General features: G+C 40.2%; 2 protein-coding genes across 8 annotated transcripts in view; both read left to right on the top strand.

Moving 5' to 3' along the window:
• Window positions 1-15,355, top strand: part of TMEM62 (transmembrane protein 62) — a 51,727-nt gene extending 36,372 nt beyond the window's left edge. For all 7 annotated transcript variants that reach the window (XM_084903263.1, XM_084903267.1, XM_084903264.1 and 4 more), the window contains 6 exons: window positions 1,645-1,804; window positions 3,089-3,202; window positions 5,417-5,501; window positions 9,698-9,802; window positions 11,716-11,834; window positions 14,304-15,355. In XM_084903263.1, coding sequence (XP_084759389.1) covers window positions 1,645-1,804; window positions 3,089-3,202; window positions 5,417-5,501; window positions 9,698-9,802; window positions 11,716-11,834; window positions 14,304-14,630 — 910 coding nt within the window. In that variant the 3' untranslated portion in view covers window positions 14,631-15,355. The remainder of the gene's footprint in view (window positions 1-1,644; window positions 1,805-3,088; window positions 3,203-5,416; window positions 5,502-9,697; window positions 9,803-11,715; window positions 11,835-14,303) is intronic.
• A 273-nt stretch (window positions 15,356-15,628) lies between these two features.
• CCNDBP1 (cyclin D1 binding protein 1) lies at window positions 15,629-25,218 on the top strand. Its single transcript, XM_084903678.1, has 11 exons — window positions 15,629-15,828; window positions 16,048-16,107; window positions 16,395-16,480; window positions 18,920-19,001; window positions 19,923-20,019; window positions 20,190-20,263; window positions 21,329-21,405; window positions 21,739-22,022; window positions 23,066-23,126; window positions 24,455-24,501; window positions 24,751-25,218. The coding sequence occupies exons 1-11, from the start codon at window positions 15,726-15,728 to the stop codon at window positions 24,863-24,865; spliced, it is 1,086 nt and encodes a 361-aa protein (XP_084759804.1). The 5' UTR covers window positions 15,629-15,725; the 3' UTR covers window positions 24,866-25,218.
• Window positions 25,219-25,746: the final 528 nt, after the last annotated feature.

The following is a 25,746-nucleotide window of genomic DNA, read 5'->3' as shown; positions in this document are numbered from 1 at the left end:
TTAATGATTTTTAGGTGTTAAAATTTAAGTGTTAAATTCAGTGGCATTAAGTACATTCATATTGCTGTGCAACTGTCACCACCACCCATCACCAGAACTTGCATCTTCCAAAACTGAAACTCTTTATCCATCTGCACTAATAAAAGACAAACATGCAAATAACCATCACTCCGCTACGCCCACCAGCCAATCAGGTGTGAGTATGCAAATTAATCCAACCAAAATGGTGGCTGGCTACAGAGCTGGAAAAATTATAGAAGATAAACATATCCTAACAAATATGGTGGCAGCTACGGAGTTGGACCAAGCAGGAGGCTTGTGTTGCCCCAGCAATGGAGGGAGCCAAGCTTCCCACCCACCCTGGCCTCCGCTCAAGACTACAAAGTTTTAATTATAAAAGATAAATAAATCCTAGATACTTGCTTCCAGCCAGCCCTGGCCTCTGCTTAAGGAGGTACTGAAAAAAATAATAAAAAAAATAAAAGGAGGGGTTGGGACCTTGGGTCGCTAGGGGGTGATCAGGCCAGGATGGGATGGCAGGGGCCGTTGGGGGTAAGCAGACCAGCAAGGGGGCCAGTTGGGTCAGTTGAAGGTGTTCAGGACAGCAGTGGGGGGAGAAGTTTGCAGTGAGCAGGCTAGCAGGAGGGCAGTTGGGGGTGAGCAGGCCAGCAGGGGGCATTTGGGGGTGATCAGGCTGGCAGGGGACATTTGGGGGAGAGCACACCGGTGGCGGGGGGCATTTGGGAGCAAGAAGGCTGGCAGGCAGAGTGGTTAGGGACAATCAGGCAGGCAGGCAGGCAGGTGAGCAGCTACAGCCAGCAGTCTTGAATTGTGAGAGGGATGTCCAACTGCCAGTTTAGGTTTGATCCTTGTAAACTGGCAGTAGGACATCCTTCGAGGGGTCCCAGATTGGAGAGGGTGTAGGCCGGGCTGAGGAACACCCCTATCCCCCAACCCCACCTCCTGTGCATGAATTTCGTGCACCAGGCCAAGTGTTCAACAATAACTCTCTTATTACTACCTCCCTGTAGCACCTGGCAATCAACATTCTACTGTCTATTTCTATGAATTTGACTATTCTAGGTACCTCATATAAGTAGAATTCTCTGTCCTTTTGTGACTCACTTTCTACACTTAGCATAACTGTGTTTAAGATTCATACATGTTGTAGCATGTATCAGAAATTCCTTCTCAATCCCAAATAATATTTCATTGTATGGATATGTTACATTTTATTTACCCATTCATCCATAAATAAAATACTTGTGCTTCCATTTTTGGGCAACTGTAAGCAATGCTTCTATAGCCTGAGTATAAATATCTGTTCAAACCAGGACTTCAGGAGTTTCTTCAAAAAGAACTTGGGGTCTACTCCAAAATATACTCCAGAAACTACTCCAGAATAGTTTCTAATTTCTCACCAGTTCAGGTTTGCTGAATTTTGCAACTCCAAAAGCCACCATTCGGAAAGAAACCAAATTATATGAATAGTGGTCCCTATTCTTTTGTACCATGTTGTACCTACAATTGTACCATGTCATGATTCTGCCTATACTTTCATCTTTTCAGATTATTTAGGTTATTCTCCTTTATAAAAACAATGACAAATACCTAAAACCTGTTTTATATATGCTTTCATTTCAGAGTCTTGGCCTTTTCCTCATCCTCCATTACTTCTGTCACAGTTAAGATCGATGGAGTTTATTTGGGGGAAGCTACTCATTTGTCTGGTCCTATTTTCACACTGAAGTGGAACCCAAGAAACTACATTAATGATACACATAATATAGAAGTAATTGTCCAGGTAAGTTAGTAATTTTCAATTCACTATATAAATGTAATTAGACTGTAACCACACTAAACTCCAGCTTGGGAGACAGAGGTTGCAGACAGTTGGTAAAGATAAACTAAGTTTAATAAAAATTTGGATGCATTGGATTTGTATGTCTACTTTTGAAAAGTGTCTATTTAGGTCCTTTGCCTGTTTTTTGATTGGATTGCTTATCTTCCTTTTGTTAAGTTGTATGAGTTTCCTATAAATGTTGTAGATTAAACCCTCATTGGATGTAACATTGGCAAATGTATTCTTCCATGTAGTGGTCTTTCTTGTTGTTTTGTTGATGGTTTCTTTTGCTGTGCAGAAGCCTTTTATTTTGAAGTCCCATTTGTTTATTTTCTCTTTAATTTCCATTGTCCTAGGACAGTTGGCAAACTCATTAGTCAACAGAGCCAAATATCAACAGTACAACAATTGAAATTTCTTTTTTGAGAGCCAAATTTTTTAAATTTAAACTTCTTCTAACACCATTCTTCAAAATAGACTCGCCCAGGCCATGGTATTTTGTGGAAGAGCCACACTCAAGGGACCAAAGAGCCGCATGTGGCTTGCAAGCCGCAGTTTGCCGACCACGGTCCTAGAAGATATATTTACAGGATAAATTCTTAATTCTTCCCACATCTCCCTTTTCTAAACCAGTGTTCAGAATAATGAATTGCTTCTTTAGCATCTGCCAAAGATAACCATATGAGTCTTCTAGCTTTAGTATCATTATGAATCTAACATTTTAAAAATCATATGTAGCATGTTTTAATCCATTGCATTTATTCTTTTTGATGTTCAAATTGTTCCATCTTTGGCTAGTGGGGAAAATCTCCAAATTGGTCACTAAGTCCTTTGATACAATCCTAGTAGTCTTTGTTAGGTTTTTTGTTTTTGCTTTCCCATATGAATTTCTTATGCATTTCTTACTCAAGAACTGGAATCAGCCATTTTTCTAAAGAGCACTGGTTCCTTATAGTGAAAAATTATACTTTGAGACTACAATCCCAGCTAGTTCACTGCTATTGATTGGGGTTGTTGTTATTTCTAGTCCTTTTCATTGAACATAGGGAAATATAGATTTTTTAAAAAAGAAAAGATATTGTGAGAACATGGTGACATTTCCAATTTAAATATTACAAGGTTCTAAAGATATTTCCAATTTAGATCTAGATTTACAAGGTTTTATGTAAAAGTGCTTGTAGGAAGAATAAAAAATAAATGAAAAAAAAAGTAGCATGAGAGTTTCTTTGCTCTGCTTCTAACTAGGATTCTGCTGGAAGAAGTAAGAGTGTTCACCACATATTTTCTCTTCAAGAGGATAATCAGCTCAGATTTGACCCTCTAGTATCATTTATTCTTCTTACAGATCACTGCACGGTGGTGAGTAAATTCAACCTAATGATTTGTGTGCTTTTACTGGGTTTGGTAGGTCCAAAAATCATAAATAATCATTGATGAGAAAGCTGAACCTTATAAAATGAAAAGTTTAGTTATTCATCTAGACAGTGTTAACCAAAGTGTGGTACGCGAACCCCCAGGAGTACGGGAAGAGTTTGGTGGGGATATGCACTGCACCGTGCTTAGCTGCGCCTAATTCTACGTTCTCATGAGTACGAGGGGTACTCAGCGTTACAAAAATTATAGAAGGGGTACACATATGTCAAAAGTTTGGGAAACACTGATCTAGAAGAATAAAATGCTTTTAAGTTGAAAGGCATAGACAAGTAATTTCTGTTTTGGGATCTGTCTCTAACCAATGCCATTAAGCCAGGATAAAGGAATTATAGGGAACTGTGTGTCCTACACAACAAACAATATGTGCTACATGTAGAAAACTTGTAAATTTTAGAAATAAAGTGAAACCATTCCAATGTCATTCTTTGATCACAGTACCCATTATAGGCATTGTATTTGTCATTATGATACTGTTTTCTCTCATATACATTTGTATATGAGTTTTTAGTATAAAATGGTAAGTAAACTTTTAATTCTCTTTTGCTGTCTGATTTTTTCCCATGGAGGAATTTGTTTTGACTATTATTTTATATCAGTTTATATTATTTAATAACATGATGTTATTGACTGCATTATATTGTCATAGATACACCTTAAGCATTTCCCTATTGCTGGGTGTTTGTTTTCAGTTTTCCCCTCTTCCATATAAATACTGCTGTATCTAAGTTTTTGCATCTAGTAGTTTTGGGGGATAAATTCCTAGAGGTGAATTGCTAAGTGAAAGAGTTGACACATTATTCTATATATTTTACTTATTATATAAATCATAAATTACTTATTATTTATTATATTCATTGTTTAGTTTGTTTGTTTGTTTTATCTATCCTCCTTTAGTAAGACATAAGCCCTATGAAGGCAGGAATCTTTATCTGGTATGCCTAACACCAAGTAGGCCCTCAATAAAGATTTCTTGAGCAAATAAATGGGTATTTATTATTATTTTTTTTAAGTTTCTAATATACATTGTCAAAGAGTGTTCTAGAGAAACTGTGGCAATTTATACTCTATTTCCCTCAGATCTCATCTATCCTGGGTATTAACATAAAATGTTCAAAAGATATACACTATAATGTTAAGAAGAAAATTTAAACCTCCTTTAATTTCACCTCATACAGACTTAAACTGTGAATTGATTATTATTTTAATTGACGTTTATTACTTGTGTGATTGTGTATTGTAAAACTATGACTACTGGGTATTTGTACCTAATTTTTACAAAATTTTGTGTCATTTTTTTCTCTTGGGGATTTTTAATAACTGCTTAGATGAGGATTTGGAAACTTTGATGTTCTATGAGTTATCTGGGAATATTAGTAAAAGGCATATTCTAATCAGTGGAGCTGAGGTAGGGCCTGAGGTTCTGCATTCCTAACAAGCTCACGATGAGTCCAGTGATGACCTTTGAGAAACAAGGATCTAAATTACATTTCTTTTCTTTGAGTTAATCACTAAGTGAATGACTTCTTGATGGAGAAAGCAAAAATAAAGTGCAGTCTCTGTTCATTCAGCTGCAGTGTACTGTGCATCGATTTTATTCTTATACAAATTTAATCAATTTTTAAAATTGATTTCAAAGAGGAAGAGAGGGAGAGAGAGATGGAAACATCAATGATGAGAGAGAATCATTGATCGGCTGCTCCTACACGCCCCCTGCTGAGGATCAGGCCCGCAACCCGGGCATGTGCCCTTGCCTGAAATCAAACCTGGGACCCTTCAGTCCGCAAGCCGACACTCTATCCACTGAGCAAAACTGGCTAGGACTATTCTTATACAAGTTTAAATAAAACAAAACAAAGTATATTTCTCCTTTAACCATGAAAATGAACTATTTTTATTTGATTGTTTTTTAAATAACTGTATAAAATTACTTGGTTTCAACATGATGTAAGTATCTAAATTCTGAAAGAGTAATGCTGAGGAACGTATAATCTTTTTTTATTAGATTAGATGTTTTATTTTCTTTGGCTACATGTTTTTTTATATACGTCATTTTCATTTTTGTTAATGAGGCCATTTTAAAAATCTAAACCAAAGCTGTGCCCATGTATCTATTTCACACTAACACCTATTTCTCTGCAGGCCCGGGTCCTTTTTGTGGTGATTGTGCTGATCCAGCTCTTCATTCTCATTATTTATAGGCATCAAAGATATCTAGAACTTAAAGGTTAGTCACGGTTTCTTTCATTCTTAGAAGAATTTTTATTTTAAAGTAGTACATAATGTCCTCACTATTGCCAAATAATAAATTTATGGATATAAATATAGTCTTTGCCTGAGCTCTGTGAGGTATACCCTTTCAACTGCCCCATATTTTTCACAGTACTCTATCTTAAGAAACACACAACTCTTTAATTATTTGCTGCTACATGAGGCTCAACCAAAATGGGGGTGGGGGTAGTTCAAAGTGGCCAAACATCTCTGTTAGACATTAAAGATCTTCCACAATCTGGTGTTACCTAACTAGCCATATTTTCACCCAGTTACCTGTATTTTATTCTAGGTAACTATTCCCTGTCCATGCCATGCACATTTCTGCTTTTGCACTTTTGCCCAGGTCATCATCTCTAATTTAAATTGTTTTCTTAAGTTTGTCTAATCTTAGCCTCGTTTAGGGCTCATCTCAAAACCACTTTTTCCATACCATTTTTCCCAACCATTCCAGGTCATAATGAGCTCTTGTTTCTCTAAGTCCCTATAGTCCTTCCTGACGATTAATTGATGCATAATTAGCCAATCACTTGGCTATATACATTATCTCCTCAGCCAAACTCTAAGTTCCTCAGTGCAGGAGCCTTTGTTTTCTACTTCTTGCTTGTTTCCCACAGCACCCAGCGCTGAGTTGGTGCATAATAGATAGTAAATATTTGTTGAATTAAACTTTCCTTATCTCTTCTTGGCTTGGGTGAAATCACTGAGGTCAGGGACTGACTATGGGGGAGGGGAGAACTATAATAATGACTAAACAGTAACATGGTTAGCTGAATAGTTAGTGCACTACTGAATATTTTCCTGTATATATATATATATATATATATATATATATATATATATATATATATATATATATATATTAGAGGCCCAGTGCATGAAATTTGTACACAGGGGCGGGGGTGTCCCTCAGCCCAGCCTGCACCCTCTCCAATCTGGGACCCCTTGGGGGATATCCAACTGCCAATTGAGGCCCGATCCTGCAGGTATCACGCCCTGACAATCAGGCCTCAACTGGCAGTCGGACATCCCTCTCACAATCTGGTAACTCTGGGCCTAACTGCTAGCCTGCCTGTCTGCCTGATTGCCCCTAACCACTTCTGCCTGCCAGCCTGATGATGCCTAACTGCTCCCCTGCTGGCCTGATCACCCCTAACTGCCCTCCTCTGCCGGCCTGATCACTCCCTAACCACTCCCCTCCTAGCCTGATTCACCTAACTGCTCCCCTGCTGGCCTGATCACCCACAAACTGCCCTCCCCTGCCACGACCTGCCTCCTCCATGTGAGGCAACGGAGACGCCGGGAATGGCCTCCTTTATGCTGCACAGAGCCGTGGGATCCCCAGGCCTCACCCCACGGAGCGGCTGACGGGCCCCACCTCAGCTGTGTGCGCAGCCATCTTGTGACGGCCATCTTGTGACAACGTGAGGGCGTGATGCCACCTAGGTTATTATTAATATATATATATATATATATATATATATATATATATATATTTATATATATATATATATTAAAACTTCTATGAAAAACTTCCAGAAACATTATTGCCCACATATATTGTGCACATAATATACATAAATAAATATTTGAGGGAGGGCCCCAATCTATTCTGTAGGAATATCAATATCTTTGTGTAGTTATGTAAAATTTACAACATTTTACCTGCATTATCTCACTTAATTCTTACAACAATCCTGTGAGGTAGGTATTATTGTCCCCATTTTAAACATTAGAAAACCAAAAACTGAAGAGGTTATATAGATTGTCCAAAATGTCATAACTAGTAAGAGGCAGAGGAGAGACTTAAAATCCAAGCCTTCCAATCCCAGGTCAGGTTTTCTTTTTTTAAGTCCTCACCCAAGGACATTGTTCCATTGATTTTTAGGGAGAGTGGAAGAGAGAGGGAAAGACCGAGAGGAATATTGATGTGAGAGAAACACATAGATTAGTTACCTCCTGCACACACCCTGACTAGGGAAGGAGCCTGCACCAGAGGTATGTGCCCTTGACCAGAATCAAATCTGGGACCCTTCAGTGGGCAGGCCAATGCTCTATCCACTGAACCAAACCGGCTAGGGCCCCAGGTCAGTTCTTTCCTTTAAACAACACTTCTCAACTTTGACTACACTTCAGAATTCCACGGGGAACTTAAAATCTCAGTGTCTACACAGTACCACTTGCTACATCAGAGTCTCTGTAGGGATAGGACCTAAACATCAGTAGCTTTTGAAGCTCCTCTGCTTTCAATATGCAGTTAAGGCTGAGAAGCATGGCTACAGCAGTATTTCTCAGTCAGGCTGCTTAGAATCACCTAGGTTGGTGCCTAAGCTCCCCTCTCCTCCTAGGTCAGTTAAGTCAGAAACCCTGGAGAGTGAGATCGGGGCCTGGATATTTTCTAAAAGTTCCCCCAGGCTATTCTAATGTGCAGCCAAAGGAGAGAATCATTGCTTGAAGTCTAAAGTATAGCCGCCTCTAAGGTTAAAGGATTATTTATTTATGATAAATATCACCTATAATTACTATTATAGATGGATATGTATTAATACTTTGAGAAGCACCAGGCTAGGACAAGAAGGAAGCTGAGACAGGAATGAGTAGCAAGTATGTAATACACAAAGGGAGAAAAGTTATACATTACCAGGTTTTGTAAGAAATTAACTGTCAGCAGGCTGAATGATGTTATATGCTAGCCTGTGAAGAAAGACATATTAATTAACTTACATCAGGCCGTCTTACCATTGGGATCAGCTCTTTAAATATTTTCCACCTCTAATATTTCTCAGTGTGCACTGAGCTTCCTGTCAGTCTTCTGCTGCCCGGTTTATGATCAGCCACAAACACGAGTGGCCCGGCTGGCTGGGGTTGAGGATCTGGAATACCTAAGTCTGTGGCCGCAGAATGGACCTTCTCTGTGTGAAGCCCTTACACGTGGCTTTTTGGTCCTTTAAGAGATGCTCATTTGGAGAGCTTAATGGATCCCTTTCAGTTGGAGTAAGAGGGTAGCTGGGAGTTGAGTTGTATCACATATGGGAAAGGAATATTTGAACAGTTACTCATACTTAAGATGAGACCAGAGAAACGTATTTCTTTGATATGCCTTTGGTGTATTTTCACATACCTTTTGGAAGTTTGTACATTTGGACACTAAATCCCCTAGAAAACAAAGACTTGATCATCCTTAGAGTATAGATTTGTATTTCAAACACACATGAAGATAAAATAGTATCATCCTCTGGTGGATCTTTCTTTTTTAAAATCTTTATTATTTATTTATTTGTTTGTTTGTTTGTTTGTTTATAACAAAAATAGACATTTATTATCAGTTACAAAACAGCCTGCTTCCCTGGCAGAGGTCGAGGCGACCGCACCCTAAGGGTCTGAGCAGCCCCATGCGTTTAATGGAGTTCAGCTGCGGCAGGAGCTCACCTACGACCCGTTACACGGAGCGTGTCCGGCCCTACAGACAGCCCCGAGCACCTCCGTCCGCGCCCTTTTGTGCCCTTTATTTCATGGGACACATTGTGGACGGGCAGCTTTAACGTCACACAGGAACCCTCGCGTGCTCAGTGCCACTCGAGTGAGAATCTCCTCTGAGAGCGAGGAACGAGAGAAGGGCCGGCCCACGGGTTGCCGTGCGGCCCTGAGGCCCCGAAGGAGCCACGGCCCCGTCACGCTCCTACCCCAGCAGTCCCTGCCGTCCGTTTACTGGTCAATAAATAAACGAAGTGAGTCTCCCACAGGAGCCATCACTGCACGGCCCCGCCCACCGGGGCACTCGTGGAGCCCGCGAGGCCGGCACTTTAAAATCTTTATTATTGAAAGTATTATATATGTCTCCCATTTCCCCCCAGTGACCCCTTTTAGCCCTACCCCTGGCTAGTATTTCTATATTGTTTTCAGTCATTTTAAAGTGTGTGTGTGTACACACGCTCCTCACAACTATACCATTGCTTTGAATTTCTTACCCTCTGCAATTCTAGGATTCCTGCCAACTTGTAAATTTAAAGTGATGTTATCTGTATAGTTACCATATAACAACAGATTTGCTGAATATATAGGATAGCCCATGGAAGTCTTCTAGAAAATGTTATAATAAAGAAATTAAACTTTGCATATGTTCATTGGATTTTTCAAATTTATTCTCTTTAGGACCTCCAGGATTTATAAATTTGACCTCATTTTCCCTTCATGTCTTGAGCAAAATAAACATCTTCTACTATTCTGTCTTGTTCCTGACTCTATATACAGTGCTGGGTAAGTCAATTAGGAAACCTGAGATTGTGGAGCAATCGGCCAAAGAATATATTGGGAATTTTGACAGTAGAGTCATTTAGGCTCTGTAGAGCATAACAAAAAAATTCACATGGTTCCTTCCGAAGTCATTTCCTGGGATATGGTCTTGGGAAATAAAATTGTTTCTTAACATGTTTAAAGGACATTTAATTGACTTAAGAGTGCTAAGGAACACATTGCAGAATTTGTGTAGAAACTTAATAGGAGATAGTTCAGCTTAATTGCCATCTCTTCAGAACAGCTTTTTGACTACCTTCAAGTTTTACCCTCTATTTCATAATGCTTTTTATTTCCTTCATTACTTTATCAGAATTTATGATAATCTTCTGTGTTCATCATCTCTTCCCTTATTAGACTATCCATCGATGTCTTTGTCTCTCTTGTTCACCTTTACGTCCACCACTAAGAACAAAGCCTATTATATAGTTCAGTGAATAATTTATTTTTGTGTTGCTCCTAAAAACTCAGCTCAAGAAAAGAAACTGAGATGAGCAGTGAGTTTAGTTATATCTGAAACTTCTGTTATATCATTATACCCAGTACTTATAAAGTCATTTAGCCACATACGGAAGTAGAAGCACTGAGATTTTTTTTTATTTAAAGCTTCTTACTAATGTACCTGAGTGACTAAAAATAGCTTAGTCTTTATTTCACCAGACAACACAAAGTAGTAAAATAAAAAATGTGATACTTTGCCATCCTATATAATAAAGAGTTAACATGCTAATTGGACCAAACAGCAGAACAACCTCCAGGTGGACCGTCCGGATGACCTTGCGGACAAAGCTGGGCTGCGAGGGCTGGCCGCGGCTGCGAGGGCCGAGCCCCTTGCACAGATTTCAGGCACCAGGCCTCTAGTACAATACAAAAGCTATAGCAGAACCCCACCCCCCTCCCCCCCACCCCGCTTTGGAAGTCAGTTTTCTTGTTTGTTGAAGTTGTTTTGGACACATGTCTTACATTGGAAGACAAAGCAAGTGATTTGGTTCCTGGCTGTAAAAAAAAACATGAAGAGGGCAGAAGTTGCTTCAGTTTTAAAAGTTGAAACTTCAAGAGAAATACTTCTTTAGATTAATATGTATCTAATGGAGTTTCTATAATAATATATCTGAGAAAAGTACCTATGACTTTAAAAATTGAAGTCTAGTCTTACCAGCACATTATGGTATTGCATTTTAAGAAAGGATGTCTGACAGTCCCTTAATCACTCTTTACATATAGTAGTTCCGGCATCTGCATACTGAGAATGGGCAGTAAATAATAATAGGGAGGAGAGAAAAGTCATTCTGGTATTATAAGTGAAAAAATAAAGAAGCAAGTTAAACTCTGTACCTGTTCACCCTGCCTATGTAGTTTATTTATAAAGTAATGACTATGGATCAGCAAGAAAAGGTAAAATACGTTCATTAATATTAGTAATAAAGAGAAGTACATTTTAGAGAAATGAAAGTGGTTGAAGTTTTATAGCTTAAAGGAGTAAATCTCAGTCATCTAGAAGATTAACTTTTGAGGAATACCTCTCTGCTTCTTAAAGGAAATGTTAATGAATTGTATTGAGGTAATTACTGCAACAGAATCTCCTAAGACTTGTGAATATACTCTTGTATGTTTCTGGAATTACAAGCTACATATCTTTTCCAGGTATAATATGTACTCAGACGATTTCATAATCCAGAGAAATATAGAGTAAAGGAGCAAATAGTTAGCTAGGATATCGAGTGCAGCACAGAGATTAGCAAAGAAGAAAAGCTATGCAAATAAAATGCTTATAGATGACTAGTCTCATATTTCTTTGTTATTCCTGCAAATGCATCTTGTGACGTATGTAATTAGAGTCCCGGTTATTTAATCTTCCCTCTCCACCGCTTCTTCAGGACCATGGTTCATTGGTGAAATAACTAAAGGCAAAATGGGTGTCTGCTTTTCCTTCGGAATCTTTGTTGATGGGCGTTTCCTACAAGGCAGTTTAACGTTTGTGGTTGGAATTCTCCAGGTAAGAAGTCGGAAAAGCAACTTAAGAACATCTTGGCTTTGTCAGACTAATCGTGTAACACTGAAGAATTAAATTCAGAATCCTAAATTAGATACCATGGAGCATGTTTCCTAATTTACTGGCAGGCAGTCTTTAATAACTGGTATTTTGTTTGCCTTTTGAGTACTTCCTAAGCTCTTCCACCATTCTCTTATAAACATCTAAAGTACATTTTTGGCAGACAGGGTTTATAAGAGGGGAAAGAGGTTTTGGTTTCTGTTGTTTGTTTCACTGTGCTTTTGATTGACAAAAATAATGAAATAAGGGTAGAATAAATGATAGACTTCTGCATAAACCAAAATTGATTATAATAATAAAGCAGGAAAATATTTCAGAAGGAGGAAAGGAAAATGACCCATACAAGAAAAGTATTCAGTTAACCACTGGAAGCTGCACTGGGCAAAACTAGACTTGGACTTCCTAGTCATGTTTTATTAGTTTATTGTTTTGGAAATACTGATCCATTTGATTTACATTTTGATTGAAATACCTTAAAAAAAAACAAAAAACATGCAAACAAAACCCTGACCCATAGCAAATCTCTATAAATAGGTTTGAAAGATATTTACCTAACCATTTATTTTACTCACTTTAATGGGACTAATAGACCAAAATCTGGAGTTTAATGATCTGGAGCTTTGGAAAAGATCCAAAAACATTGTTCAGAATGAGTTGGACAGCCTCATAACAGGGTAGTAAAACATGATCAGCAGGATTAGAGATAAACAAATAGGGAAGACCTCTGCAAACCCTGGCCATAGGCCCAATCATTCTCTGTAAAACAGCATTTCTTATGTGTATATGTCCGGGTCCAGTTCAGTTATGTAAATGGAGGTTGTCTCTCAGGAGCAAGTAAAACCTGAACCTTACCAAAGGGTGGATATATATTCATACTTAATAAATAGTACATTAATGATGGATCTTAACTACATCTAGGCTCCTGAATCCCAAATCTATATCTCTGATTTAGACCCCTTCTCTGCACTCCAAATACCTATATATCCAAGTGTCACTTCTCGTCTTCCCTTAGATATCTAACAAGCATCTCAATTTATAGTATACCTTTAATAGGACCTTTAATTTCTACCCCCAAACTTGTCTATCTCTAATTATTTCAATTTTACTAAATGGCTCCACAATTTACCCAGTTTCTTTAGGATGTATTTCTAGTCCTTCCCCTTCTCTCATATTCTATCTAGCAAGTAATACCTTGTTTGTTCTGTCATATATATATATCTTGAATCCACCACTTCTCTCCATCTCATTATTACCACCCTAATTTAAGTCAAAACTATTTCTTGGCTGGGCTACTGTAGGCACCCTCTAAATGGTCTTCCCTCTGCTGCTTTTGCTTCTCTACTGTCGGTTTGCCATACAGCATCCACTGTGGTCCTTTTAAAATCTTAATCAACCCACTCACTTTGCAGCTTAAAACCCTTTAAGCCAGGAGTGGGAACCTTTTTTCTGTCAAAGGCCATTTGGATATTTATAATACCATTCTTGGGCCATGAAGAATTATCACCTTAAAAATTAGCCTGGTATGTTTGGTCAAACATTTAATTAACTCACCTCTAAGGCCTTGGCAGGGCCAGACCAAATGATTTCACAGGCCTTACATGGCCTGCAGGCTGGACATTCCCCACCCCTGCTTTAAGCAGAGCAGTGACATGGTCTGAGTCCTGCTGATTGCCCACATTTCCACCTGGCTCATCATGTTTTAAGCCATTGGCCTACCTCTGGGCTTTTCATTTGATTCTTCTGCCAGGAATTCACTTCCTCCCATTGGCTCATTCTTGTCCTTCAGGCCTCAGAGAGCTCATCTGACAGTTACCCTCTTATTTTCTTTATAGAATTTCTCAAAATCTGTAATTAACTTTTTTTTTTTTTTTTTTTTTGCGGGGGTGGGGGGATTCCCCCTGCTAGAATGCAAGCTTCTATGATGCATCTTTTCTGACTTGTTTACCAGAATGTCCCAAGCCTACATGTAGCACAGGGCCTGCCACATAATGGTACAGCAGCTGAATGTGAATTATAACTTAAATCTTCTAATTTGTATTCCAATAATCATCATGGTACTTCAAATAAAAATACAGAGATAAAAAAATTTTGATACCCAAGTAACCCCCTCCCTCTGCCAAAAAAGCATGTGTGTATGCATTTCCTCCTCAAACATTATCAAGGGCTTCAACATAAGTGAAATGCTACTTGCCTTTAAAATAAATAAAAGGATACAGGCCAAAATATACAACTAACCACAAGTCAGCTGTTGTGATATAAGCAAGTGTGATTGAAGCATAAAGAATAGAGAGTTAACCCCCAAGAGAGAAAGCAACATATTCTTAGGAGCTACCTAATATTATTAGTGAGCCCTGGCCCTGACTCCTCTGAGGGCTTGCTAGTAAACTAATGATTTTGTTCTCCTCTTTCCAGCTGGCATTTTTTAACATCCCCTTGACGGCTTACCTGTGTTGGAGCTTGCTGCAGCGGTGCTATGGTCACAACTTCAGGTCTCATCTCCATCAAGGAAAATACTTGAAAATTATACCTATTTACCTTGTTGGGTTACTGCTATACATCTGGCAGATTTTTTCCTGCTACTATCTTCAGAGATCATACGGCACTCTAGCTTTTTTCTTCTCCCCTCTGCGGACCTGGTTGACACTGTTGACACCTGTTCTCATTCATCGTGTATGGACACTGAACTCCAAGGAGCTTGTAACCTTTACAGTGCAGTTAAAAAGCCACCTGAGCTCCTGAAGGCCGTGTCCCACCATCTACCTCTGTCGCCCAGGCCTCTGCCCCAGCAGCAGGTGGAAGGCCAATATTGACGGGCAAGCTTCAGAGAGCTGCTGCTCCTTGGCTGCCCAGGAGTTGGGGTGATTACCCACTACTGGTTCCTGCAGAATGGACTTGCAGAGGAGTCTCTAAATGATGCTGTGATTCCTTCCTTCTCCAAGAAGGCTAAGGATTGATTTACTTCTGTGAAGGGTAAAGGACAGGGGCTGGGTGTGTATGGGTGGATCTGTGGCCCAGTGTGTTTTGGGGCTAACTCCTGTAAAATACTGAGCACAATGTCTGGAACTCAGCAGCCAAGGGTGCCACTTTAGAGTTGGAGAACCAGTGTGAACTTGGCCCTGACCCTGAGTACCCTTGCACTATTTGCTCTCAGTCTGCTTTAACCCCAGGCTAGGGCCTCTGCTTCTTCAATGGGGGGCGGGGAGGGGGGGTGTTTCAACCAATCAAATAAATGAATGACAATAAGAAATAACTCCTCCCAGCTGCTGTGGCTCAGTCGGTTAGCCTGTGCACCAAGTAGTACTGGGTTGAATTCCCAGTTGGGCACCTGCCCCGGTTGCAGACTCCATCCCCAGTAGAGGGCATGCAGGAGGCAGCTAATGGATGTTTCTGTCTGTCCCTTGCCCTTCCTCTCTCTCTAAAAAATAAAAAATAAAATCAATAGAAACATTTTTTTTAAATGTCAATACCCTGTCCAGTATAGCTCAGTGGTTGAGTGTGGACGTAGACCTATGAACCAGGAGGTCACTGTTTGATTCCTGGTCAGCCAGGGCACAAGCCAGGGTTGCAGGCTCCATCCACAGTGGGAGGGTGTGCAGGAGGCAGCCGATCAATGATTCTCATTATTAATGTTTATCCCTCTCCCTTCCTCTCTGAAATAAAAAGGAAAGAACTCGGCTGGGGCGGACCATGGGAGGCGTGGCCTGTCTACGGGGCGGGGCGGGCGGGCGGCTTGTTGCCGGAAGGGACCGGCTCTGTGACGTCCGGAAGTGGAGCGGCCCCGAGCGGCTCCGGCAGCTCCCGGCGTTCTGTCGGCAGGCCCCGGCGTCTGCTGAGATGGCGAGCGCTGCGGCCCCCGCGGCGCCCACCCCGGCTCCGCCGCTGGAGCAGCTCCGGCATTTAGCCGGGGATCTGCGGCTACTCCTGCCCGGAGTGCGGGGTGAGCCGACGCGGTGGGGGCGGGCGACCCTGGGGACGGGCTCGGGTCGGGGAGAGGCCGGGCTGCGGCGGGGACCGGGCGGAGGAGGCAGGGAAGGGGGAGGAGGCGAGGGGGTGGAGGGCTGGGAGGGAGGGAGGCCGGGCGGAGGGGGCGGGGGCCGCCCCGGTCACCTCTGCTCTCCCCCCTCCGCCTGCTCGGCGCACGCCCCGCACCCCCCAGTCGGCGAAGCCCAGGAGACCACCAAGGAGTTCAGCCGGGAGGCGTTTTGGAGAAGACTCAGTGAGTGCCTCTCCTGTTGGATGAACCCCCCCCCCCTTTCTTCCAGCGACCCGCCTGCCCCCCCCCCCCTTCCCCACCCCGCACCCTTTCTGCGGGGTGCCTCACCATACCCACCCTCGGCACTTCCTAGGTTGAAATATTAAACAGTGGTTTTTGGAGGTGTTTTTGAGACGTGTCAGCGGTCCGGGTGGAGAGAGAAAGCTTTATCTTTCAAGTCCCTGCAGCAGCTGCAGCCTCATCCTTTTGGCACTGACATGGGCTCCTGCCTGCCCCGCTGTCACCCCCAGATGAGGCCGCTGAGCAAGTGTCAAGGGAAGCCACGACTCTGACTGAAGTCTTCTCTCGACTGCCACTGCCACTGCCGTCCTCACAGGTGGGCTTTCATTCCCCGGGCCGCCGCCTCATGCCTTAGGAGCCCTCACCATCTCCCCACCTGTGACGCTCAGCCAGGGCGTTTATTCTTATCTGTCCAGAGAGACTGCAGTTCTCACCTCACAGGGGTGTTGTGAGGACCACCTTGCCACGTGCAGCACCCGGCGCGGAGTAGGCTGGTCTTCTAAATAGGATCGGTTCAACTTAAAGTTCATTCTGGTTATCACCTTTCTGGTGATTTAAGCACTTGCTATTTGTTTCCACAAATCTGACCCCCATTTAACAGATGAGTAAGCAGACTCAGAGGCTAGGGGTAAGGTATATAAGTAGTGAATTAGGATCTATCTGATGTCTGAGCTATATCTTTTTTTTTTTTTGGTTATGCTACATCCCTTTTTATATTCAATTATTTTTACATTTCATCAGTAACAATGTATATAGTATATTTGGAAGATATCAAAGTTCAGTGTGCTACAAAGTTTATATCTCCATTCCCCAGTTCCTTTTGAATTATTCATAAGTATTCTATGCATATGCACATTTCTGTATACATGCCTGCTTCTTTTTACACAAATGGGAGAATGCCATAAACACTTTAATGAATCTTTTTTTTTTAAATTAACAATATAGTTTGCAAATTGATTCTCAGCAGCACATATAAAGTTGCTCATTTCTTTGTAATGGCTGCATGGTATTCAGTAGAGAACATATAACTGTAATTCAGGTAACCAGTACTCTAGGTTACCTGACATTTAAACTGTTTCCAATTTGTAACTATTATAAACAGTGTTGTAAATTGCCTAGTACATTCTTGGTATAGGTGTGTATATTGGTAAAAACAAAACAAACAAATACATACACAAGAACTACAAAAACAATTCCAGGAAGTGGAATTGCTAGAACAAAGAATTAATGCATTTGATAAGCTTTTATTATAAAACTAATGAAAATAAACATGTCAACTGTGACCGAGTATGCTCTATGCCCAGTTTTTCTAGAGCTATGTATACTGAATTTGGGGTAAGTTTATTTAAAAATGGCATACTCATTGCCTTATTTGATTTTCGTAGTCAATACTTTCATTTTCTTGGTCAATCTGTATTTCCAGATGTTTTGAAATGGAAAAATACTCCTTTGCTGCACCTACAATGATAAACTTTTCCTACATAACTCAGAGATCTGTGATGAGAAAATGAGATTAATTATATGAGAGCACTTTAAAAACTTTGTGGAAGAAAGTCAATATTTATTTCAAAGGGAGTTAATAATATTACTTTGTTGTTGTTTTTGTTTGTTTTTTTTATCTGCAAACTCCTTTCTTTCAAATATTCTTAGGCCTTGCTGCTAAAATTCACAGCTAGTAAGATACCATGAGGAGGCAGCATAGAACTATTTTCTGTACATGCTTAGATCAGTGGTTTCACTCAGATAGAAAATTAGAATTTGGTTTTATTTGAATTATATATATTTGAATCACAATTGCTTTCTTATTATCTCAGCATGTTAGTCTAACTGAATAATAGTTATATTTATTTTTAATTTCAATTCCATATGGACTTTTACTTTGATAAAATTATGTATTTGGATGTTGAAGGCATGTCAAATTGCCATAAAAGTTTCTAACTCTCAGTTACTGTACTTATCCATTTCAGACTAGTAAACAGTTTGGGGACTGGCACCATTATGAAGAGCACATTATACATAGGACTGGCTTAAAATTTAGCAGCTCAGTGAGGACAAGGAAGATTAGTGAAAGTCAGTGTCTGCTTAGAAGAAAAATAATCAACACTGAACATTGTAGAGTCCATTATTATCTTTAGGTATATTGTGATCCTGCTAGACTAGAGAGAGAGAGACAAACACCTGGTTTGGCAAACTTTTCCTACAAAGGGCCAGATAATAAATATTTAGGCTTTGCAGGCCAGTGATGCAACTCTGCCCTTGTAGTGCAAACACAACTATAGATAATATGTAAACAAAAGAGTGTGACTTTGTCCCAGTAACACTATTAAAAAAACTGGCAGTGCACCTGATTTGGCCCAGGGGTCCTTAGTTGGCCAATTCCTTGTCTAAGATAGGGTGAATATTTCACAGCAGAAATCAAAAATAAGTTTTTCCAACTGTTTCTTAATGTTTTATTGAATTACCAGCTTAGTACCTGGTGTCCGGCTAACTTCTCTCTAGTGTGTGATGAGAATAGCACAAGGCCTAACTCATACTTGGACTTCAGAAAGGGTTTATGATGCTATATTGTTGTCTCCTCTCTTCTAGAGTAGAAGAGTTGACCAGATTGATCTAACCCAGTGGTCGGCAAACTGCGGAACGCAAGCCACATGAGGCTCGACAGCTGCGGTTTGCCGCTCTGTTGACTAATGAGTTTGCTGACCACTGATCTAACCCATTTCCTTTTTCATTTTGAAATTCATCTACTTCCTCATAGGAAGCCCAGAGGCTCTGTGAACAAGTCCATGCTTCCATCACGGCAATTATTGAAGTATACTACTCGCTTCCCAAGGATCAGGGTAAGCCACTGTCACACATAAACATTGGGTAGACTTTGCCTAATACCCTGTTTCCCCAAAAACAAGACACCCTCCGAAAATAAGACCTAGTGCATGGAAAGATAAGACATCCCCTGAAAATAAGACCTAGCGCAACTTTGGGAGAAAAAATTAATATAAGACCCTGTCTTATTTTTGGAGAAACGGTATGACAGCTTATGTACTGAAACTTTACTTTTCCCTCAATTTGAGCATGTAATATAACTTGCTCATAAAATGCAAAGATAACTTCATAATGGAAGTGACCTCTGTAAATAAGCCTTCATATATAGCTGCTGTGTTCCCATCTCACCTGCTTTGCCTGACTTTAAGGTTTTTCATTCTCACTAATTCCTTCCTCTCTAACCCAATGTACCATCACAGATGCTGGCTAGGTCTCAGCCCCATACCCAGGCCCAGGCTATCCCCAGTCTCCACCCATATTATATCACACCTTATTGATGAGTTTCCTTATACATTAAGCGGCTTCCATGCCTTTTTAATTTTTTACTTTTATTGACTTCAGAGAGAAAAGGAGAGGGAGAGAAAGATAGAAGAGGATCATTGATCGGCTGCCTCCTTCACACCCCCTACTGGGGATAGAGTCTACAACCCAGGCATGTGCCGTTGACCAGAATGGAACCTATGAGCCACAGACTGATGCTCTTATCTACTGAGCCAAACCACCTAGGGCCAAGCCTTTCTTATAATCAGTACTCGGGAATGGCGGGAAGGGCAAGAAAATGACATGGGGACCTAAGTCAGACCTGTTTTGTGTGAGCACTCCAGTTACAGCAGGTGGGTGCACATTACCTAAGTTCTGTAGTGCTTACACTCTGAGGAAAGTAGATGTTGACTTCTGGAAAGAAGGCCGGGCTGCTTAGTCTCTGTGTTTGGCTACAGGAATCACCCTGAGGAAGCTGGTTCGGAGCACCACTTTGGACATCGTGGAGGGCATGGCTCAGCTTGTGGAAGTCCTTTCCACCACTCCGGCTCAGAGGTAGTGATGCCACGGTGGAGTTATTAGTTAGTGGGGTTCCTTGTTTCAGGAAGCGGGAAAGCTCATTTCAACAGCAAAATCGTTGTATAACAGAATAATAACAGGAGGAAGGAGCTCTTTGGGATAGGAACCTAGATTGTTGATATGTCCTTATTGATTCCTTTCCTCAGCCCTGAGAACAGTGACCTTATCTCTTGCAACAATGTCTGGGTTGCGTGCGAGCAGGTGCCTCAGATACCAAGAGGTGGGTAAGAGTGGGAAGTGGGCCATTGACTCTGCTGGCCAAAGCAGACAGACCTCTCATACTAGCTCCCAGTTTTGTGCCATATATGTATTTTAGCTTACACAAAGAGTTTAGTCATATATATATAATTTGTTACCAATATCAAACGATAGGTATTAATACTTTCTGCCAGCCTTTTTTAGTTCTCTTATTTCTTAATTCAAACTCCCCTTTTTCTGTGGCTCTGCTTTTTATTGAACACATATGGCTTGTTCTCCTGGTCCTGCCTGCCCCTGGATCAATATTTCTTTTCTTAAAAAAATAAAAAAATAAAAAAAATAAAAAAGCTTTTATTTATTTATTTTTAAATATATTTTATTGATTTTTTTACAGAGAGGAAGAGAGAGGGATAGAGAGTTAGAAACATCGATAAGAGAGAATCATCGACCAGCTGCCTCTTGCACACCCCCTACTGGGGATGTGCCCACAACCAAGGTACATGCCCTTGACCGGAATCCAATCTGGGACCTTTGAGTCCGCAGGCTGACGCTCTATCCACTGAGCCAAACCGGTCTCGGCACCTTTTATTTATTTTTGAGAGCAAGGGAGAGAGAGAGAAACATCAGTGTGAGAGAGAAACATCAATCAGATCACATACTTCCTGCAACCTCCCTTTCGGAGGAATTGAGCTCACAGCCTGGGCATGTGCCCTGACTGGGAACCTAATAACCGGTGACCTTTTGGTACATGGGACGATGCCCAATCAACTGAGCCTCACTGGCTGTGGCCCCAGGTTCAATATTATGGGCCACATGGAAGCAGTTGTGAGGTAGAACCAAGTAGGTCCAAAATGGTCATTCAAGAGGACCACGATGAGAAACATCTTGTGACCATTTTACTTGCAGTGAATGATAAAAAGCTTTTTAGCCTTCTGTTTGGATATCCAGAGGAAGTATGTGAAAATTTTACATTAATCACTGGCCTTGTTGATTTTCCTTGGCACTCCCTTCAAATGGGAACACTGTTGATTGCCCCTCGCAGACTTTAGAGAATTGTTGGCTTTCTCTTCTAATTTTTTACTTACAGATAACAAAGCTGCAGCCCTTTTAATGCTGACAAAGAATGTGGATTTAGTGAAGGATGCACATGAGGAAATGGAGCGGGTGAGGAGACTTCTATCTTTGCTGGTCATTGGAAGGCAACTGTGACCAGGAGATGAGAATTGGTCACAAAGAGAGGAGATGTCCTGAGTGCTGGCCCAATAAGTCCCGGCCTCACTCCTATCCTCCATCTCCCACCTGCACCCCCTGCTGGTGTGTGATTCAGTATCACTCTCCCGTCCCATTGCTGGAGTAGGGGGGAGAGAGGGTTTATGCAGTGACCCCACTGTCACCATTAGTGAAGTAGTGAGCTGAGGTTTGGGACAACCCAGACATGATGCTGAAAGTTACAACAGACTTTTTTTTGGCATTCACATAAATGATGGTATGTCTTAGGCTGTAGAAGAATGTGACCCTTACCGTGGCCTCTTGAATGACGATGAGGAGGACAACTCTGACAGCCATGGTGATGAACAGGATCATGTGTTGGGATGTCCAAACAATCAGGACTCGTATTGGTCAGAGGAAGATCAAGAGCTGATAATCCCGTGCCTTGCGCTGGTGAGAGCGTCCAAAGCCTGCCTGAAGAAAGTCCGGATCTCAGTGGCGGAGAACGGGAAGAAGGACCAGGTGGCCCAGCTGGACGACATTGTGGATATTTCTGATGAGATCAGCCCGAGGTAAGGGTGAGCTCTACTTGAAATATCTGAGCAGCAGTTCTGATCTCTGCTTGTGTTGTCACCCCAGTTTCCCCCCCCCCCCCCCCCCCGGTTTTCTTATTTTTTTATTTTGAAAATCTTCAAACCTACAGGAAAGTTGAAAAAGTATTCCAGGGAGCACCCACACATATCCTTCACCTACATTCACTTATTATTCACATTATTTTCTGTATCAGTTTATTTCTCAAGAGATTTATGTGCCATTTTCCCCCCACTGAACCATTTGAGAGTAAGTTGCAGACATCAATGACATTTCACCTTTAAATACTTTTATTCTTATTATAGCCAAGAAATTTAACATTAAAAAAATTAATATGATCTTATGTTCAGATTTGCCCAGTTGTCTCTAAAATATCTCTTACAGAATTTAAAAAAAAAATATCTAAGGTTCTGTCTTGGTGTCACATTGCATTTGGTGGTCATCTCTTCAGTCTCTTGCAACTAGAATAGCCCCTGTCTTTTTCTTAATTGACATTTTAAAAAATTGACATTAACAATTTAAAATAACCTTTGTAGAATATCCAACAATCTAGATTCCTATGACTGTTTTTTCATGATCATATATTCAGCTTAAAGATTTTTTTGGCAAGAATAACATAGTTGAGTGGGTTGGGCTTCTCATCGCATCACCTTGGGAGTCACATGATGTACGTCTGTCCCATTATTGGTGGCACTAAATTCAATCAGTTGGTTAAGTGGTGCCCACGTTGGTGGCATTATATGGATGAACCCCTCCTGTATTAGTTATTAAATTGGTGGTTTCAGATCCTCAGATTTTTAAAATAAATTGATTGTGTCTTCTCCTAATAAAACAGGGTATGTATGTGTTCAGCAAATACCCGTTGAGTTGGTTCTTTATTGGTTGCCCAATTTAAGGACCTTGATAGACATTTCTGGGGCAGTCATTTTCTTACTAGTTTGCATCCTTAGTTGTGTACTAGAAACCATATAGCTGTGCTTTGTTTAGTTTTTTGTTAATGGTTATTTTCACTTTCTGTCCTTAGTGTGGATGATTTGGCTTTAAGTATATATCCACCTATGTGCTACCTGACTGTGCGAATGAGTGTAAGTACCTGCATTGATAAACCTAATTGGTAGAATTTTACCAATCACTAGCATTTTCTTTAAGCAGTAGGAAATATATTTGCTACACTTGGATATAAGTACCCCAGTAATATATTTCTTACATGTGTTTGTGCTGGATAAATATTTGCTGAATTATAAAAGCCATGACCTCTGGCAGTACTGTTTTCTATATCCACCTGGATAATCATTTAGAAAAACTCAAAGACCTTAGAAAATGCTTTTTTGAAGAGAATGTCTTAATTACTGTAGTGCTTTCAGATCTTCTCAACTGAAGTCACCTGTTTCTAATTTCTGCTATAGACAGAAATAAGTGTTCCAGAAAAAAAAACAACAGTGTTCTAATATAAACACATTATTTGATTTAACCATGAAGGATCAAGTTCTTTATAAAATCTTATTTTATTGTATTCTTTGAAGTTCTGGGTTCTGTGCTAGAGAGAGTTCTATTTTATTTTTATAAACTCAAGTTCTTATCTCTAATGTTATTGAAAGGAGAAGTAAAACTATCAAATGGCTTATATTCTGTAATCAGATGTATCAATCCTAATCATATTTGATAAATAGTGGAAATTAGATATATCAAATGTATCTTCACTATATACAAACACCTTGAAGAAGAATAGGATTCTTTTGGGCATTAAATTTTTAAATTTGTATTCACTTTTAAAAACTGACTTCCTAAGACATAAACATCTTTAACAATATACCTTCTCAATTACCTTGAATTTAAATATAAAATATGTATCATATATTGATGGCATACATATATCCTCATGTTATCTTGTCATTGGTGTTCTTAAAATTCTGTACATAGATTTAAAAAAAAAAAGAATTAGGATTTAAAAACATTTTTTATTATTATTATTGATTTTAAAGAGAGAGGAAGGGAGATAGAGGGGGGGGAGAGAGAGAGAGAGAAACAAACATAGCTTGGTTGCCTCCAATACGCACCCCTATGGGGGACCGAACCTGCAACCCAGGCATGAGCCCTGACCAGAAATCAAACCAGCAGCCTTTCGGTACACAAGACGATGCTCAACTGACTGAGTCACACCGACCAGGGTTATACATAGATTTTTAAAGAGAAAAACATTAGTTGTTTCTATTATATGTTTAGAACTATCAGAAGTTAGGACAAATTCAGGTTATATTCTTCCTTTTGCAGATTTTTTCAATTTAAAATATTTTTTAAAATCTTGTAAAAGTGTTGCAGCAACAGTATTAATAAGATTTGGCTAAATAGTAAAGAATCCAAAATCAGGGTCAGCCCTTACCATAAAAATAAACTTTCTCTGTTTCTTTTCTAGGCTGCAAAACTTGTGTCTGTTCTCAAGAAGGCACTTGAAATTACAAAGTGAGTATAAGAACTTCTCTCCAAGTAGATTTTTGAGACTAAACCTATCCAGCCATTCTCAGCTCCCAAACCCCTATTTGAGGGAGTGGGTATGGAGTTTTCTTTCAACTTCAATTGTGGAGCAGCTGAGCTTCTGCAGAGAAACTTGCCTTTTCTTAATTTAGTTTCCTCTGTGCTTCCTGTTGAAGATATGTTTTCCCTTGACAGTATAATAAATTTCATTTCTTTTTCCCCCCATTCCATTCACAGAGCCAGTCATGTAACCCCGCAGTCAGAAGATAGTTGGATCCCTTTACTCATTAATGCTATTGACCACTGCATGGACAGAATCAAGGAACTCACTCAGAATGAACTTGAATTATGAGTTTTCAGGCCCATTTGTACTCTCCTCTTTTTCTTACTGTCATAGACAGGCTCTGATATCTGCTTTTAAAATGGGGCTAGATTATTTTCTGGTTTGAAAGGGAGTGTCTGTCTGATCAAGAGACACTATTACCAAAGATTGTTGGTTAGGCCAGACTGGCAATTATTTATAATATAAAAATATTAGTATGATATATTTTTCTGTGCTAGCTACAAAAGATAATGGCATGATTTTGTGTTCCTGAATTACCTCCCAAAGATTCCTGGGGAAATTGCTCATCCCCTATTTGCAATAAAGTATATTGTTTCATTGTTAAAGATGTTGGCAATCTCAATAAAATACTAACATGAGTACTCTTCCAAAGTTTCTTTCTACTAGAAATACAGGTTGAAACTGAAACACTGCTTTCCTTTAGTCTTAAAAGTCTGAAGTATACATAGAACAAAATATTCAGAAGTATACATAGAACAAAACACTTTAAAGAAAGTGACTCCAAAGCCCCTCTTAGTAATTGAGCATCTTACCTAATAAAAGAGTTACATGCAAATTAACCATCACTCTGCTACACCCACAGCCAATCTGAGTATGCAAATTAACCCAACAAAGATGGAGGTTAATTTGCTTATGTAGGAGTGATGTGAAGCCTGCTATGAGGGGAAGGGGGGCGGTGGAGGGAGCTGGTGTTCAGGACAGAAGCAAGGACTTGCCAGCTCCCGGGCAGCTAGGAGTGAAGCCAGGGGAAGGAAGGCTTATTCTTGCACGAATATCGTGCCATGGGCCTCTAGTGTTCTATAATATCATTATTCTTATTAAGTCCTTCGAATATTACAGGTCACTCCATGCCTCTAAAATTATTTTGTGGTATTGAGCTCATTAAGTTT

Source organism: Pipistrellus hanaki (genome assembly GCF_964339955.1).
Source record: "Pipistrellus hanaki genome assembly, chromosome: 1".
NCBI lineage: Eukaryota > Metazoa > Chordata > Mammalia > Chiroptera > Vespertilionidae > Pipistrellus > Pipistrellus hanaki.
The sequence above is the reverse complement of the archived record's forward strand: the minus strand, read 5'-3'. Positions and strand labels throughout refer to the sequence as shown.